This window comes from Oenanthe melanoleuca, chromosome 2 (genome assembly GCF_029582105.1).
Source record: "Oenanthe melanoleuca isolate GR-GAL-2019-014 chromosome 2, OMel1.0, whole genome shotgun sequence".
Classification (NCBI taxonomy): Eukaryota; Metazoa; Chordata; class Aves; order Passeriformes; family Muscicapidae; genus Oenanthe; species Oenanthe melanoleuca.
The window spans coordinates 34536344-34552655 of record NC_079335.1 but is presented as its reverse complement, the minus strand read 5'-3'; the positions used below and the strand labels follow the sequence as shown (position 1 = coordinate 34552655).

Here is a 16312-nt window from a genome sequence, read left to right as displayed (position 1 = left end):
TACTGATCTAATTGCAAGTAAATGGGAAGATTCAGACACCACAGTCCACAGCGCCCTTGCTGCTCCTGGTACAGCTCCATTTCCTGCAGTTATCTGTGCAGCGAGCTTCAAATAGCTCCTAATAACACCAGCAGGGAAGAGGGACTCCTGACAATTGGCCCTGTGTCCAGGCATGGGGAATGAAAAGCATTGGAGAATGCGGGCATTGATCCCGCTACCTCTCGCATGCTAAGCGAGCGCTCTACCATTTGAGCTAATTCCCCACCCTGCAGCCTCTAATCCATGTCCTCTCTCCTCAAAGGCACCCAGCCCTGACCCAGGATGCCCTGAAACCAAAGTCCCATTCATATCACCTGATACTACCAACGCACACAATGACTTTCCTGCTGGAGGTGGCTGTGGACAAACCCCATGGTCAGAACCACCATGCCCTGACCAAGGGTTTCACCAAAAAATGACTTGGCTGGTCAACTTAACAAGGTTAGACAACAGTTCATGGCTGGACAGCACTTGGAAGGGAAGTCCCCTGGGCAGGACCAAAAGGCAGCAGTGCCAGTGCAGGATGTGTGCCAGAGGCAAAAGGTGACTCCTTCGAGCCAGAGTTGAACCAGCGACCTAAGGATGGCCATGCAGGGAGCCTACAGTCCTCCGCTCTACCAGCTGAGCTATCGAAGGAAGCATGGGAACATGTCTAGGCAGAACTTACCCAGCAAACACTCAGACAGCATATTTCCCAAGCCACAGTGCACCGTCATGCCTCTGTTACCACATCTTGCTTCAAACAGTCTCAGCTCCGACATCACAACTTCATGCTAAACTCTTTAACCCATCAGTCATGCAAACCACAAACACAAAAGCTCCTTGGATATAATGTTCTTCATGAGAAGACTCTTCTCATGGCAACACAGGCCATGAGAAGGCCACTCAGGCCACCATTGTCCTGCTGCATCTTCCCTTGGTTCCCTTTCACTGTGCTGTCTTTGCCCTCTGCCAGGGCAGATGACACATATATAGCCATTCTACTCTGAAACCTCCTCTAAGTCAAAAGGCCATGTATAAGCCCAATGTACTTCTCTTTCTTTAGGCTTAACATATCCACTCTCCTCAGACCATCCATACAGAGATTCCATTCCTTGACATTCTTGGTGGCCCTTCAGAGTTTTATTTCTTTGACTGTTTTTCTGCACAGAAGACTCAAAATGGGATACAATAGTTTAGATGATATTCAATGTCTATCAGCAAAGAGGGGAAAACCTCTGTTAAATTGCCCATGCAAACCTGGATGTCATTGTACTCTTTTACATTCTGAGCAATTCCCATAGGCCCTGGCAAAGGGTCCTGTGTCCAGTGAAGGCAATGAAAAGCATTGGAGAATGTGGGCATCGATCCCACTACCTCTCGCATGCTAAGCGAGCGCTCTACCATTTGAGCTAATTCCCCACCCTGCAGCCTCTGACCAAGGTCCTCCCCCTTCCCAGGCACCCAGCCCTGACCCAGATTCCAGGATGCCCTGAAAACAAAGCCTGAGCTTCCCAATAGCCTCACTGTCATACCACCAACTCACCCACTCACGTTCCTGTTGGAGGTGACTGCGGGAAATCCCAGTGGTCAGAATCAACTTCCCATGGGCAGGGTTCACCTAAAAATGCCCTGGCCACTTATCTTCCCAACCTCAGGCAAGAGCTCATTGCTGGGCAGCCCTTGGAAGGGAAGTCCCCTGGGCAGGACTAAAAGGCAGCAGTGCCAGTGCAGGATGTGCTCCAGAGGCAAAAGGTGACTCCTTCGAGCCGGAGTTGAACCAGCGACCTAAGGATGGCCATGCAGGGAGCCTACAGTCCTCCGCTCTACCAGCTGAGCTATCGAAGGAAGCATGGAGACAGCTCCAGGCAGAACTCACCCAGCACACACTCAGACAGCAATTTTTCCCAGCCACAGTGCACCGTTATGCCTCTGTTACATCTTACTTCCAACAGCCTCAACTGAGACATCACAGAACCTTGTTCAATCCATCAGTCATGCAAACCATAGAAATGCTTCATAAGCTCCTTGGATGTCATCAGCTGCTACAGATGAACTTCCTGAGAGCAACACAGAGCTTACCTATATCGTGCTGCATTTTCCCTTGATTCCCTTTCACTGCTGGCTTCAGCCCTCTGTTCAAGCATAACAAAAAAATAACAGCCATCCCTCTGTTCTGTAATAGACTGCTGGAACATCAGGTGTAAGTCCTCTGATTATCTTTTTCTGCACACTGAAAGCACCTACTCTCCTCAGCCTGTCTTCAAAGAGAATTTCTTGAGAATTTTTTTAGCCCTCCACTGATGTTGTTCTATTCCATTGGTATCCTTTTCTGTGTTTCACTTGATACTTGAGATTTGTCAAACAAAGAAGGAGAAGATCAATTCTTCTGCCAAACTGCCCGTAGTACTCTTGAAACAACCCTGGATGTCATCCTGCTCTGTAAATCCAGGGCACACCAATTATCTTCCCATCAATTATCTTCCCATACCCCCCAGTGAAGAAATGGATCCCTGGCAAAGGGTCCTGTATCCAGGCAAGGGGAAGGAAAAGCACTGGAGAATGCAGGCATCGATCCTGCTACCTCTCACATGCTAAGCAAGCGCTCTACCACTTGAGCTAATTCCCCACCCTACAGCTTCTGACCAAGGTCCTCTCCATTGGCAGGCACCCAGCCCTGATCCAGGATGCCCTGCACCCAAAACCTGAGCCCCTCCAATGATCTTCACTCTCACAGTACCACACACCCACCTTCCTGTTGGAGGTGACCCCTGACAACTCCAGAGCTCAGAGCCACCATCCACTTCCCAAGGATTCACTCAAAAATGCCTTGTCTGGTCATCTTCCCAGCCTCAGGCAAGAGCTCATGGCTGGACAGCCATTTGAAGGGAAACCTCCTGGGCAGGACCAGAAAAAAACAGTGGTACCAGTACAGGACATGTACCAGAGGCAAAAGGTGACTCCTTCACACTGAAGTTGAACCAGCAACCTAAGGATGGCCATGCAAGGTAGCCTACAGTCCTCCATTCTACCAGCTGAGCTATCAAAGGAAGGTTGGGACATCTAGCTCACATCCTCTCATACTTCATAGTGTTGTCAGATTTGACCCTATAGAACATACTTTTTGTCTTCGAAACACTGCCATCTTCATTCAAAAGTACCCTCATCAGACCCACCCCTCTGTCAGAGTCTGGCCTGATCTCACTTTTCAGCCTAAGCCTCCCACTGACAGTACTCTTATTTCACTTCATTTCCATAAGCACCCTATCCATCTAAGGCACACTTATCCATCTTGTGGGATAGCTGTTTGACTGTTTGTTGTCACTTTTCTCTCCCTTTGCTTGCTGCTGTGGAGGGCTGCAGTGGGTGGTGATCCTAAGGCGGTAAAGGAGAAGCCCATTCACCATGAGAAAAAGGTGAATGGACATAAACCCATGGCTTTGGCATAGGAAGTAGCCTCCAAACTCCTTTGTTCTTTTCACTCTTTTTTGGTCTTCTTTTTGGTCTTCTTTTTTGTTATAATGAACCCTGTTTATTACATAACTTTGAATGTCACTTTTCCAGGGACCCACAGGTACCCACAGTACCATATAGCTAGGACTTTGTGTTATGTCACATAGTTTTTTGTCCTTATTTTTATTGTTTCTTGGCTTGAACCTAACAGAGTCCTTTGTCTCACTTGTATGAATTGCACTGCTAATACACAGATCTTTTTCCTATTGCTAAATCATCTCCAATTAGTATATGTCATCTCAGTGTGCAGAGAGTTGTTTTGGTAATCTACTCTTTTTAGTGAGGACATAGGTCCCAAAATCAAAATAAGAACACAGATTATCTTTTATATTTATATTTATAATTATCTTTAATTGCTGAAAGTAATCCTGTTAGTCATCTAAAACAATAGTGGGTAAAGTGAGAGTGCAAGTAATATGTCTCATCTTTTTAAAACTACATTCTGTTCAAATTCTTATTTTTTATAAGATTGTTTGGGATGTAGATCAGACAGAAGATGTCTTCGAGTCTCTGGAAAAAAAAAGAATGGCTGGAAATTGACTGTCTGAGGCCTGCAAACATGCATGGGTTTTTGAAAGGAATACTTCTCCATTTTTTTTTTATTTTTTTTTTTCCCCCTAATTGTTAGGGCTTGTTTTCAGGTAAGAAAAAGTATAGATTGCATAATTTACTTAAATACTTGGATGACACATAATGTCATTAGTCATGCAAGACTTAGCTTGTTTTTTCAGTTCTTATATTTAATTTTTTATTGTGTTCAGGGCACATGTTAAACATTAAGAAAACTTTGTGCTTAAGGTCCAATATGTACAGTGTATTAAATATGACAGTGATTAAATATGAACATGAACCTATTCATGCTATTAGACACATGTTCAAGGAGTTATTTATGACTTATGATTCTGTGACTGGAGTTCAACAGAATTGAAGAGATCATTGGGAGAAGCTGTTCCAGGCTTGTATCAGTCTCGAGATTGGCAAAATGTCTTCCAGGCAGGAACTGTCATCAGGAACAAAGCAGTTACTTTTTACTGGAGGAGTAACCTGTACTGGGACTTCAGAAGGAAATCAAGTAGGACTCTACTCTGAGGTTAAATTTGTTAGAGGAAGTGTAGCACACTGCCTTCACACCACAAGTACTATTTTTGGTCATAGCAGTTATGGCTAGCTCTCAAAATATTTGGAGAGAATATTTACAAAATGAAACGTAGCTTGGCTGTGATTGAATCAGCTTGAAACACTTCTAAATCACTTTCGATGCCACTAGAGGTCAGCACTAGTCATTAAATAAATGTGGAGACTGCGAGTTCTTTACAGGGAGTGGTGATTTTTGAGAATACATACTTCTACCTATGCTTGTTTTGCAAGTGTGCGTGAGTTCACACTACTAGTGCTTCAAGATGGTTGGAAGCAAACCCCTTCTTCTCGATGCTGTGCTTCCCCAGTGCTGTGAGCCAAGAGTCACACACTGAACTGTTCAAGCTGTACTTGTCCTCAAATGCCATAGTGCTGAGTACAGCCAGGGGGAAAAAGCAGTGTCAAACCCTGTCCTAGTAAAGGCTTCCAATAGCACAAGCAACCCAAACTAGTTGACACTACTCCACTCTCACACCACACAGGGATTACTGCATTTTGCTCTGGACACCCCAAGATAAGAAGGACATGGACCTGCTGGAGCAAGTCCAGAGAAGGGACATGAGGATGATCAGAGAGATGGAGACAGGCTGAGAGAGTTGGTGTTGTTTGGCCTGGACAAGAGAAGGCTCCAGGAAGATCTTAGAGCACCTTTCAGTTGCTAAAGCAGTCCTGCAAGAGAGCAGGAAAGGAACTTTTTACCAGGGCATGAAGTGATAGGAAAAGGGGCAATGGCTTTAAACTAAAAAGAACTATGTTTAGATTAGATATTAGGAAGAAATTCTTTACTGTCATCAGGCACTGAAGTAGATTGCTCAGGAAAGTTGTGGATGCCCCATCCCTGGAAGTCTTCAAGTCCAAGCTGGATGGGGCTTTGAACAACCTGGTCTAGTGGAAGTTGTCCATGCCCATGCTGGGGGGCCAGACCTAGATGATCCTTAAGGTTCATTCCAACCCTAAGCACTCCATAATCCTATGAATATAACCATTCTATGATGATTCGTGTGATGATCCCATTGCAATCCCCTTTTACTTCTTTAAGGATTGTCTCAGAAGTGCAGCAGTGGAGAATTAGGCCAAAGACAAGCACTTGAAACAGGGATTAACTCATTATGCTTCTCCACCTTGTGCTTCAAAAAGATGCTTCACTTCTATTGCAACTCCTAACTGTTCTCCATCATCACTGTCTAGGCTTCTGCAAACACAGACACTGTTTACAACATTTTAATGTAGCTACTATTGATAGGCAATTGAACACAGAATTTCCTTTGCTATAAAGAAATAATCTTGCCTGGATAAGCAGTGTGATCATCATGTTTTTAAACAACCTTTAAAAAATCTTTATCTTTGCTAAAACCTGCTAAATGATGCAAATGAGTTGGCAATCATAATGCAACAAATGCCTGTCATTTATTATCATGTTGCAATCTGTGCCTTCATCATATATCACTGTCTACTTTAACACAGTAGCTGACTAGGTATCAATACACAAAGTTCATTCTCAGTGTAATAGGCACACCTCTTTCATCAAAACTTTCATGTTATTTGATTTGTGTCCTTTGATTCCTTTGTATCACTTTTCTTGCACTGAGTACATCAGAGCAGGAAAAAAGAAGGCTGAACAAACAGTTCAGAATTATTTTAACTCTATGAAAATATCTTTTATAATGTTTTGTGTCTGTATACATGCACATATACAGATGACTTAGTTTCCCTCTGTTTTTTTTTTTTTGTTTGTGTTTCATATTTAAGAAAATTGGCTCTGAAATATCATCCTGACAAAAATCCAGACAATCCAGAGGCTGCAGAAAAATTTAAAGAGATCAACAGTGCTCATGCAACCCTGACTGATCTGTCCAAGCGAAACATATATGACAAGTATGGATCATTAGGGCTCTATGTGGCAGAACAGTTTGGTGAGGAAAATGTTAACACCTACTTCATGCTCTCAAGCTGGTGGGCAAAGGTAAGCTGTTATTTTCTTTTGGAAAGCATATGTTACAATGCACGCAATTACATACACAAGGAACCCCCTGAAAAGCATGATCTCTCTTTCTTAAGAAATAGTACGATCTGACTCTAAATGAAAAACATAATAAAACTATATTATCTGGAAAACTGACAGTGGCAGAATGTAACGTAAGCTCAGACTAGCACTAATATAGAGAGTTTTCTCTTTTTTTAAACGTGGTATATAATTATAGTACATGTTTTGTAACACTTTCAGACATTAATTAGATTTGAATCTAGTGCTCCAGGTTAAATTTGACTTTCTTTTCTGTAATGACTAAATAAAAATGACTCATTATTCAAACACAAGAAGTCCCATTTATGTGACAAACAATTAATAAATTATTACAGTACAAATTTAGCTGTCTTTTTTGCTATACATAGCACACAACATAAGTAAGTAATAATAATACATAACATTGTGACTATGGCATTACATATGTGCCTTGGTGACGGAGTGAGAAAAAGGAGCTCAAAGAAAAGCTTAGAAGGGTGGAGTGGAGGAAGAGAGTAGGACAGGAAGAGAATGGTACTCAAAATCCTGCATGTTGCTCAAGAAAAAACACATAATGTGCTGTTCTAATCATGAAGGTGTTGGCTTCATTTGTTCCTTTACCACACTGGTGTCCTCTGATGTTTAAATATATCAAATTCAAGTGTTTCTGCAAATACTGAAATGCTACAGGCATGCAACAAACAGAATTGCAAATGTGCAAAATCCATGCAGTCCCCACCTGTTTCCAGCCACAGAGGCACAGGAAAGCTCTCTGCTGAACTGTGACAGAATTCATGGGAAGATGATCTGAAATGTTCCAAGCAAGCTTGTGATGGCAGTTTTTATCTGAGATCTGTGGAACACAGGTTTCTCTGTTCAGCAAGGAACAGGCCAGTGCTGCATTGCCCCACATTCCCCTTCTAAGCTGGAAGTCACTTGGGCACTCTGGAGGTCTGAGAAGCTATAATTCAGCAGAAGCTGCTCAAATGCAGAACAGTGCATGAAACCAATGCAGATCAGTGGATGAAACCAGTGAACACAGTACTAGTGTTTAAACTTGCAAAGGTGCAGCTCCTGAGAGGCTGGTTGAACACTGCCTGCTTGCAGCTGCTGTAGCTGCCTCCTGCTGCAGGCCAGACACCCCAACATAGCTGCTGTCATCTCCTGATGGATCATTCCCCCTTGTCTTTGCTGTCCACCCTCTCCTCCTGTCTTTGTCACAGTTAGGTGGCCTTAGCACTGAGAGTGCAACAGTGTTGGCTCCTTTAGCAGTTTTTGGCAAAAAAGATTTTCTTCACTGTTTCTTTTTTTTTTTTTTTTTTTTTTTTTTTTTAGCTTCTCTTTTTCTTTTATTTGGTGATCTTTAATGGAGATTTTATGGAGTATAAAATCTTCTGGGGTCATAAAACCAGGTACAGTAATAACCACTGTGGCTTTGACTCATAAAGAGAGCAGTGGGGAGTACAGAGAGAAGCTAATAAGTCCCTAACAACTGAAGGAGAAATGTGAGTGTTGCTTCTAGCAAGCTGTATCCCAGAGGTGAGACAAGACATGCTGAAGAGCATTGCTCCTTCCTTGTTTTCAAGAATTCTGTACAAAAAATCCAAAATATGTATATAGAGTCATTTGAGGATTGGTGGTCTCTCTATGTCTCCTCCAACCCAAAATCCTGCCACCCCCAAAGTATAAAGAGGCCACCAAGTGGTTTTTTTGGTTTTTTGTTGGTTTTTTTTTTTTTTTTTTTTTCAAGATGAGTTCACTACTTCTCCTTTGTATTTAACTCATGCACAAATGCTGGATCAATTTGAAATTTCTTTATTTGTCATTGTAACATTATTTGAGTCTGAGGTATCATCTGCAGATGACCTCTGGACCCCTGATTTCATCTCTTCTGCTGGAGGACAGTACGGACCACAGCCTTGTTATCTTCCTCCTTGACTGCAAACTGCAAGAGGACTGCATTCCTCTTCCCAGCACACTCATACTGGGAAAATCTGGCAGTTGCAAAGAGTTTTATCATTAGCAGTAAGGAAGCTCAAATGAAAGGAGAAATGAAAAATGAAACTTACTGTTCATTTTCAGAATACTAGGCTTTTTAGCAGGCATATTAAACTGGGAACATACAGACATGGATAATGGGAACTCAAATTGCTTCTCCACTGGCAGGCATAGGGACTGTTTGTTTAACTGTTTTAGCAAAAACCAATTCGCCCTCTACCATGAAGACTGTTTATTGAAGACATCAATTATCTGATTTTTGATTTAACAACTATGATAATATAAGCATAAGAAATGTTGAAACATTAAAGGTATCATGAATAAACTCAACCTGTTTTCCCCTCTATACCCTTTCATTCTGTCTTTTTTTAAATTCTATATGTTGTGGTGATATATTTTCTATTATGGCATCAATGATAAACAGTCAGATAACTCATTTTAGGGATTATGGCACCATTTCAGATGTCTGTTAGAAGGGAGGCATTTTACTACAAAAAATTGGAGTCTTCTTCTCATTTAAAACCACCTTGCTTACTCTAGATACATGCTTATACCAATATTAGGCATATAAATAGTCTTACTACCTTCAAAGGTACTCTAGTCCTCCCCCACAAAAATTAGCTCAGACTTGCATACATAAATATTATTTGCATAGCTCCATTGTCTAAGTTTGACAATATCCTGACATTGTGCTTACTTTCTTGCTCAGCAGTATGTCGTCTTATGAATATAACAAATAGTTAGTAAAGGGCAGACTGGATAACTATAATGCTAAAGCCTAGCTTTACCACCAATCCATATACCCCTGGTGGCCACAAAGCTGTGCTGCTTTTACCTACACAGAGAATCATAGAATGGTTTGGAAGGGACCTTAAAAATCATCTAGTTCCAACCACCCTGCCATGTGCAGAGCGAACTCTCACTAGACCAGGCTGCTCAGAGATTGATTCAATCCTGTTCTCCAGGGATGGGGCGCTCATAACTTCTCAGGACAACCTGTTCCAGCGCCTCATCAACCTCCCAGTGAGGAATTTCCTCCTAATATCTAATCTAAATCTATCCTATTTTCATTTATTTCTACACATCAGCTTTGATTTGCTTTCCAGGAATGTCACTGGTTTTCCTTTGCTTTTATACCACTATGTCCATGGAGAGATGTCCATGGAGATTTCTTCTGTGTCATAAACATGTCCATGTAGTCCTGGATCTGCCTTGTGTCAGGAGCCAGGCTGCTGTCATGTGCCCATGGAGCACAAACTGGCAATGCCAGCCTAAAGGCTCCCCTCCCACAGGTCCCATTGCTGTGATGAAGCACACACTTGAACATCTGGGGAGCTGCGCTGTGAACCCAGGCACTGACTTTGTCTGAAGGAAAAATCTCTGTAAATTTAAATTTTCTGGCTCTTGACTCTTACTAAGATCTCTGGTCTTGGCCCCAGGCAATTGTGTTGGCTGTCCTGAAGCCTCTGTGCTTTGTGCCATGGGGACAAGAGTGAGCAAAGGTGGGAACTTCTTGCTGCCTGAGTCCCCAGATCAAGAAACCATAATCTGAGGACTATAATTTAGGAGATATCACCTCTGTGGTCCTGCACAGGCTAATGGGAGCAGAGAGGGACACCCACAATGGGCAATGCAAATACTCTTTTGGCTGAATCTCCCCCTGGAAGGGCTTTTAACTTCTCTTTGACTGTGTGGGGAGTACATAGCAGCTACAGTCCTAAACTGGATGCCTTAGTTCAGTGCCCAAAATTATGTGGGATGCATCTGGGTCTTTGCTTCTTTTTCTCTTAGCTTTGTTATTGCCAAGAGCTTGCCAGTAAATAAGTGTTTGCAAAAATGATCTTGGGCAAATGAGTCATTTTAAAGATGGAAATGAGTCATTTTAAGGTGGGTGGGGTTTTGCATACTGCCTGGAGGGCTTTTCTAAGGGCCATCAGCAGAACAAGAGATTTCAAATGTTGAGCATGTGGGGGCCTGTTGGTTGGTGTCTTATTTGTGGATGTGGTCCTTAGTGACAAGTAGGAGCTTGTGGGTGAGGAGGGCTTTGGAAGATCTAGCCTTGTTCAGTCACTGGACAGCAGGTGGACTCCTCTGAGTGCCAAGCACTTAGGAACCAGAGTTCCTCTGACATTCTGCCTTCAGCTGTAAGACACATCCACAAGTGTAAGGAAGGTCACTGCTGATTTTCATCCTGCTGTGTTTAACCCAGGGCCTGTTTGCAGTCTGTGGTTTGCTGACTGGCTGCTACCTCTGCTGCTGCCTCTGCTGCTGCTTCAACTGCTGCTGTGGAAAGTGTAAACCGAAGGCACCCGAGGGGGAGCAGCAGGAGTTCTGTGTGTCTCCAGAAGATTTGGAAGAGCAAATTAAGAACGACATGGAAAGAGGTGTGTATTGTAGGGGCTTACCGTGTGGCAAAGCTGTTCAAAACAATCTTTATAGCCTGTAGTCCAGATGTTCTGCTCACAACACTGAGGCTGCTTCCAGACTTCAGTGGAGATGTGCCAATTCATTCTAGGTAAGACCACAATCCAGCAAACTTCCCAAATTATGTATTAATGCAAAACCAAACTTATGGCACTTACAACTAAATATCTCCTGTATCTCTTATGAGACACTTACACAATAAAATCTTAGGGCTTATTTTAAGAGACAATGTTCACACTGTATTCCCCATTCCCATGTTCCTTCATATCCTAGATCCTACGTTCATATATTAGGCTCTGCTGGACTGGTGCCTGTCACATCTAATTGGCCTGAATAAGCTGTAATTCAGACTTTACTTCTGTAAAATTTATCCCTGCTTGTGGTGGATATTGTACCCATTCAAAAGAAGGCTTAAAGAAAAGATGCAAAGTTTCCAACAGTAAGGTTGTGCAGTAACCTAGGAGAGTATGCATGGGAGCTACCATGGTCCTGTCCCTCTCCCATCCAGCCCCCAAGATGTTCACTATCTTCTGCACTGGCAGTAGCAATTCTACCTTACCCAGGCCTTGGAGAAAATCCAGGTGTAAACAAATCCTCTCAAAAATGTGTGTAGTTCCTGGCCCATTGAATTCTCTGGTGTGCTTCATGGTGGACTAGGCAAGTGCAAACTTAAGGGAAAGAGGAACAGGGAACTCAGGAGCCAGGAACATGGGTCTGTGGCAGCAGAATGACCTTCACAGCAGGTCAATTTCTTTTTTTTGGCTTTGCTGTAATCCTACATTCAGGTTTTGGCTATGCCAAGGGATGATGGAGGTGATTTCCTGATTTTCCTGATTTGGCTTTGAACAAAGAGTGCTGTCCTAATGTGCCAAAGAGGGGCAGTTTTGCCTTCACATCCAGGTGAAGTAGAAACATTTCAAACTGGATAGATATGTACAGGGTGAGAGATGCAGTGACCCTTGCTCCAGCAATAAGAGCCCGAGGTACCAGGGAAAGACTGAGGACACTTTTCAGTTGCAAATTTATATAAACTATGATTAAGATTATGGTTTTTTTATGAAGAAGGAGCTAAGAAGTCAGCTCACTCTTTTTCTCTTCCATTGTTATGGAAGATCTTATACTGTTACATTCTTATGTTTATTGTGCTTAAAATAGCACTGCCAGATTGCAAATGTCATGTTCCCTTAGCAGTAAGAAACTTTTCCCCCTCAAACTTTCACACAAATTTACCCTTCCATAAATATGCAACAAAACACTTGTAGTAGTTGAAACAAATGCTATTTTTATAACTATTACACCAATGTGTGGTGGTGCTTTTAAATTGATTTTGCCTAGAGGCATATCAAGGTAAACACAGTCAGCTTAAAAATTGATCATACTTGATCAGTCTCTGCAAAGGCAATAAAAACTATTAGTGAAAACTTTATAATACAATACCTTATTTGAGACAAATGTAATAATTTCTATGACATTAGGCACCTGAAAAGTACAAATCTAAAATGAGTGTTGCTCTTCTTGAGTCTATGATACCAAAGTGAAGTAGAAGGATGGAACTTTGAAGAATCAGAATGTTTCATTTCTGCCCATTTTGTTAATTTGTTTATTTTTAATGTTTGTTTATTTTGGTTTATTTTTAATTCCCCTCAAAATCCAGCACAAAATTCCCCAGTGGCAGAAAAATAATTGCTGTGTCCTTCTGGCACAGGAACCAGAAGGTGTTGGTACTATTTTTTAATTTTAGGCCCCCTTGACATCCCTTTACTCCCACTAAGTCCCACTGAGACCAATTTTAAAAATTAATATTAAATGCTTAACAAAGTACCAGTCTGAAAAATTAACATAATGTGGAATTTCATGTTTTAAGTACTTGGAAGACAATATTAAATATATAGGTAGGGTCTGAAGAAAACTAGGTCTTTATACTTTTTCTACCCTCCTGTTCAGTCTTGCTACATTTTCCTCCCAATCAAAACCAGCAAGTCTCAGTGAAGTAGAATCTTCTTTATTTTAAAAGAGAGCAATGTATAAGGAATAAAAATAAAAGCTTTATGACAGAGGGTAACATGAACATCTTTTCTGCAGCTGAAAGGAAAACAGACAATGCATTTAGGAAAAAGAAAAAAGAATGACAACCTGATCAAAGTGTGCTTCTTCCCTTCCTTCTTCCCTTCTTTCTTCCCTTGTCGCCCCAACTTCAGGCATGCTGGCCAGAAAGACACAGCTGACTTTTAGAATAGCAAAGACTGTGCATTTTTGAATGTTGAGCCCTAGAAATTAATACTCATGCCTTCCTTAAGGTAAATAATAGAAATGTACCTGTATGTAATTCAGAAGCAAACTGTAATCACTTGTGCAGCAGATTTAATTTTGAAAGAGGAGATTCTATTAGGATCCAAGTTCTTTGCATGCCCTCTGAGCACAGACTGAGCATTCTAGCCAGTAATTAATTTCTTTGCTTCCTGCTGTCCCCAGCATCTACAGCATTGCTAACCAGAACTCCTTGCTGAGGTCAAAATATAGATTTTCAAGCTAAGGCCACACTAAAAACTATCCAAATATTTTTTAATCAGTCATTGCTTTTCTGAGGAATTTATCATTGATAAAGCATCACAATTCCTGATGCTAAAAACCTCTGAGACTGAGCCCCTAGTAGCTGTGCTCAGTGGGAGCTGCCTGGTGCTGGCTGTACTGCTCAAAAGATTTGAGATTTAGACTTCAACTATTGAACTGACACAACTATAATAATTTTTCTGTTCCTCACATTTCTCACTTAAAAAAGTAAGGGTTTACACAGTCGATTTCATTCTTCAAATTAACATAGCATAAAACATAATTATTAGTGAAAAAGAAAGAAGTGTGAGGCCAAAGATTCAGTGATCCATTCCCTAAAATGTAAGGGCAAAGTGAGCTGCCACTGAAATCAACACAATCATGCCAAAGGCTTCAGTTCTGTTGAAATGCTATTTCTCTAGAGAAATATAATTTCTAGGGGTATTTATATTCCTCTAGAAGAAGGTTTTAGTGAAATAAATTTGACTAGTTCTAGTGCTCAGCTAGTTCAATGTCTCTCTTGAGAGCCTTGTTTTACAGCATGTACTTCCAGGGGTAACATGAATATCAGAACTAAAGGAAATTAGGGGTTTTTAAGCCCCAGCACATAGCTTACAAGGATTTATCCTCTCAACTATTGATTTGTACCAGAAGACTCTGACTGAATACAGAGCAGAAGACCAAAACTTAAATGTTATGTTTGGGCTATTACATTTTAAACATGACATATTTTAGTGTTTCAGATCAAACATGACTTTAGAAAGGTGCAAAATAAGGTGATCTGTGGTATCATGCCACGATGCTGCAGGTAACCTGTCAAAATGCACTGGCAGAGGGAAGTATCACTCGCTTGTCTGCAGCACAGACACGTGCAACACTTCATCACTTTCCCACACACATGGGGCAGGTTGACAGCTTTTGCTTCCACTGAAGTTGATGGCAAATTTTTTGTTAACTTTTGTGTTCCCGGAGGAGGTGGCATTGGAATTTGGATTGCCTTTGTACTTCAGGCTGTAGCGATGCACTCAAAGCAGTTTGGCAGGTCTGTTCTCTCCTGGTCGGTTATCATTGTAAGAACAAAGCAAGGCATTTCTAGACCAACTTTTATTTTGCAGAAAATGAACTCTGGGAGAGAAAAAAAAAAAAAAAAAAAAAAAAAAACCAGAAAAAGAATAAAAGAACCTGAGTAGAAAAATACTTTCCCAAGTCAGAAGCAGTAAGTTTTTATCACTTCATTGTCTCCTCCACACTCCATATGATACAAATGTAGGCGAACAGTGAGCAGGAGCTATCTATAGAAAGCAGTTTAAACTGTGAATTCTGCCTCACCTCCATCCTGCAGCTTGCCATTAGCAGATTATATTTGTACAGTTTATTACACCATGGGTCCCTGTTCTGCTAAAAACCCCTATCATAAATCTTAGAAGGGTGCAAGCAGCAAAATGCTTGGTGAGGGTGTCAGCTAAGAGCTGTCTGCAGATCAGCTGGAGGCAACGCGACAGATTTGGAGTGGGTCCTGTTCTCCTGTTGCACACCTGGGTATCACAGCAAAATGAACTGCTAATCTCTGCCCTCCAACAATAATCTCCCAGAAAATGAACAACTTGGAGGCAGAAGTGGGTGGGAGGGAATGCTGCTCAGAAACCTAGAAAACACACAGCAACTTAAAAATGGATTGGAACTGCCAAACTAATATGAGCCTGAGTTGAGCTCAAAGCATTAATTACTCATATACTTTTAGAAGTTATGAAACACATCTATCTTTGACCTTGCATCTAAATATGGAATTGCCCATACAGAGAAGCTGCTTGGCATTTAATCATTCTTGCCTTTCACCTTGACAGAGTCAAAGTTGTTCTACCCCCACTGAGTGGAAGCCGTATGGCATGCAATTAGAATCCTGTTCTGGGTTAAGTTACTCCTGTACATTACATCTTTTGCCCATGATTCATCCCATCAACTGTCATGTAAACAGAAGGAAATGTCAGATGAGATTTTTTTCCTGAACATTTGGTCACTTGGCAAAAAAAGTCATAATTTGTATTCAATTACCGTGAAGGCTGTGTTAGTATCAAGATATAGATAGTCCAAAGTTTTTCATATGGAACACTCCACTAAGATGGCTGAACTTGTAAAAGTCAGTCTCTGAGTCCTGAGTACTGCCCCCCCTCCAAAAAAGGTTGGAAAGAGGCCCAGGAGAAGGGCAACCAAACTTTGTTCTTTATCAGATGGAACACAGTAGCCATCAAGGAACTCTGTAAAGACTTCACTTCTACTTTCCTCCACTCTACAACAAATCCATGTTTATAGATATATTGGAAAAGCAAACACAAAATTGCATGGAGTGAGAAAGTACACAGCAGTAAGGATTTATATAGTGATAATATGAAGTTTTGGTAGTTCCAAATTCATTAAAATAGTAATTCCCAGAGTCCTATTGCATATACATTGCATAAGACTTCAAATTCAATTTAACATTTTTATTTAACTAGCTGGCTTTCAGGATATATATCCTGAGAGAAGATTTCTCCTCTCTAAGTGTATTACTATTACTGCTCATGCATTTTTTCCTTTTGACTCTCCTCTTTCTTTACTGTTAACTCTGCCTTCTTCAAGACTCCTTTCTGCCCCATTCTAACAAACACTGTGAAGGTTAGTGCTTGCTGACTC

At 41.4% G+C, this 16312-nt stretch overlaps 1 protein-coding gene and 4 non-coding genes across 6 annotated transcripts in view; 1 reads left to right on the top strand and 4 right to left on the bottom strand.

Moving 5' to 3' along the window:
• Positions 1-16312, top strand: part of DNAJC5B (DnaJ heat shock protein family (Hsp40) member C5 beta) — a 56953-nt gene that overhangs the window by 37141 nt on the left and 3500 nt on the right. For both annotated transcript variants that reach the window (XM_056482771.1, XM_056482772.1), the window contains exons 7-8: positions 6418-6631; positions 10878-11052. In XM_056482771.1, the coding sequence (XP_056338746.1) occupies positions 6418-6631; positions 10878-11052 (389 nt within the window). The remainder of the gene's footprint in view (positions 1-6417; positions 6632-10877; positions 11053-16312) is intronic.
• TRNAA-AGC (transfer RNA alanine (anticodon AGC)) lies at positions 191-263 on the bottom strand. The gene has a single exon. It is a non-coding gene; the product is annotated as a tRNA-Ala (tRNA).
• On the bottom strand, positions 588-675 carry TRNAY-GUA (transfer RNA tyrosine (anticodon GUA)). Its single transcript is given in 2 exon segments — positions 588-623; positions 639-675. It is a non-coding gene; the product is annotated as a tRNA-Tyr (tRNA).
• On the bottom strand, positions 1368-1440 carry TRNAA-AGC (transfer RNA alanine (anticodon AGC)). Its single transcript has one exon. It is a non-coding gene; the product is annotated as a tRNA-Ala (tRNA).
• TRNAY-GUA (transfer RNA tyrosine (anticodon GUA)) lies at positions 1779-1866 on the bottom strand. Its single transcript is given in 2 exon segments — positions 1779-1814; positions 1830-1866. It is a non-coding gene; the product is annotated as a tRNA-Tyr (tRNA).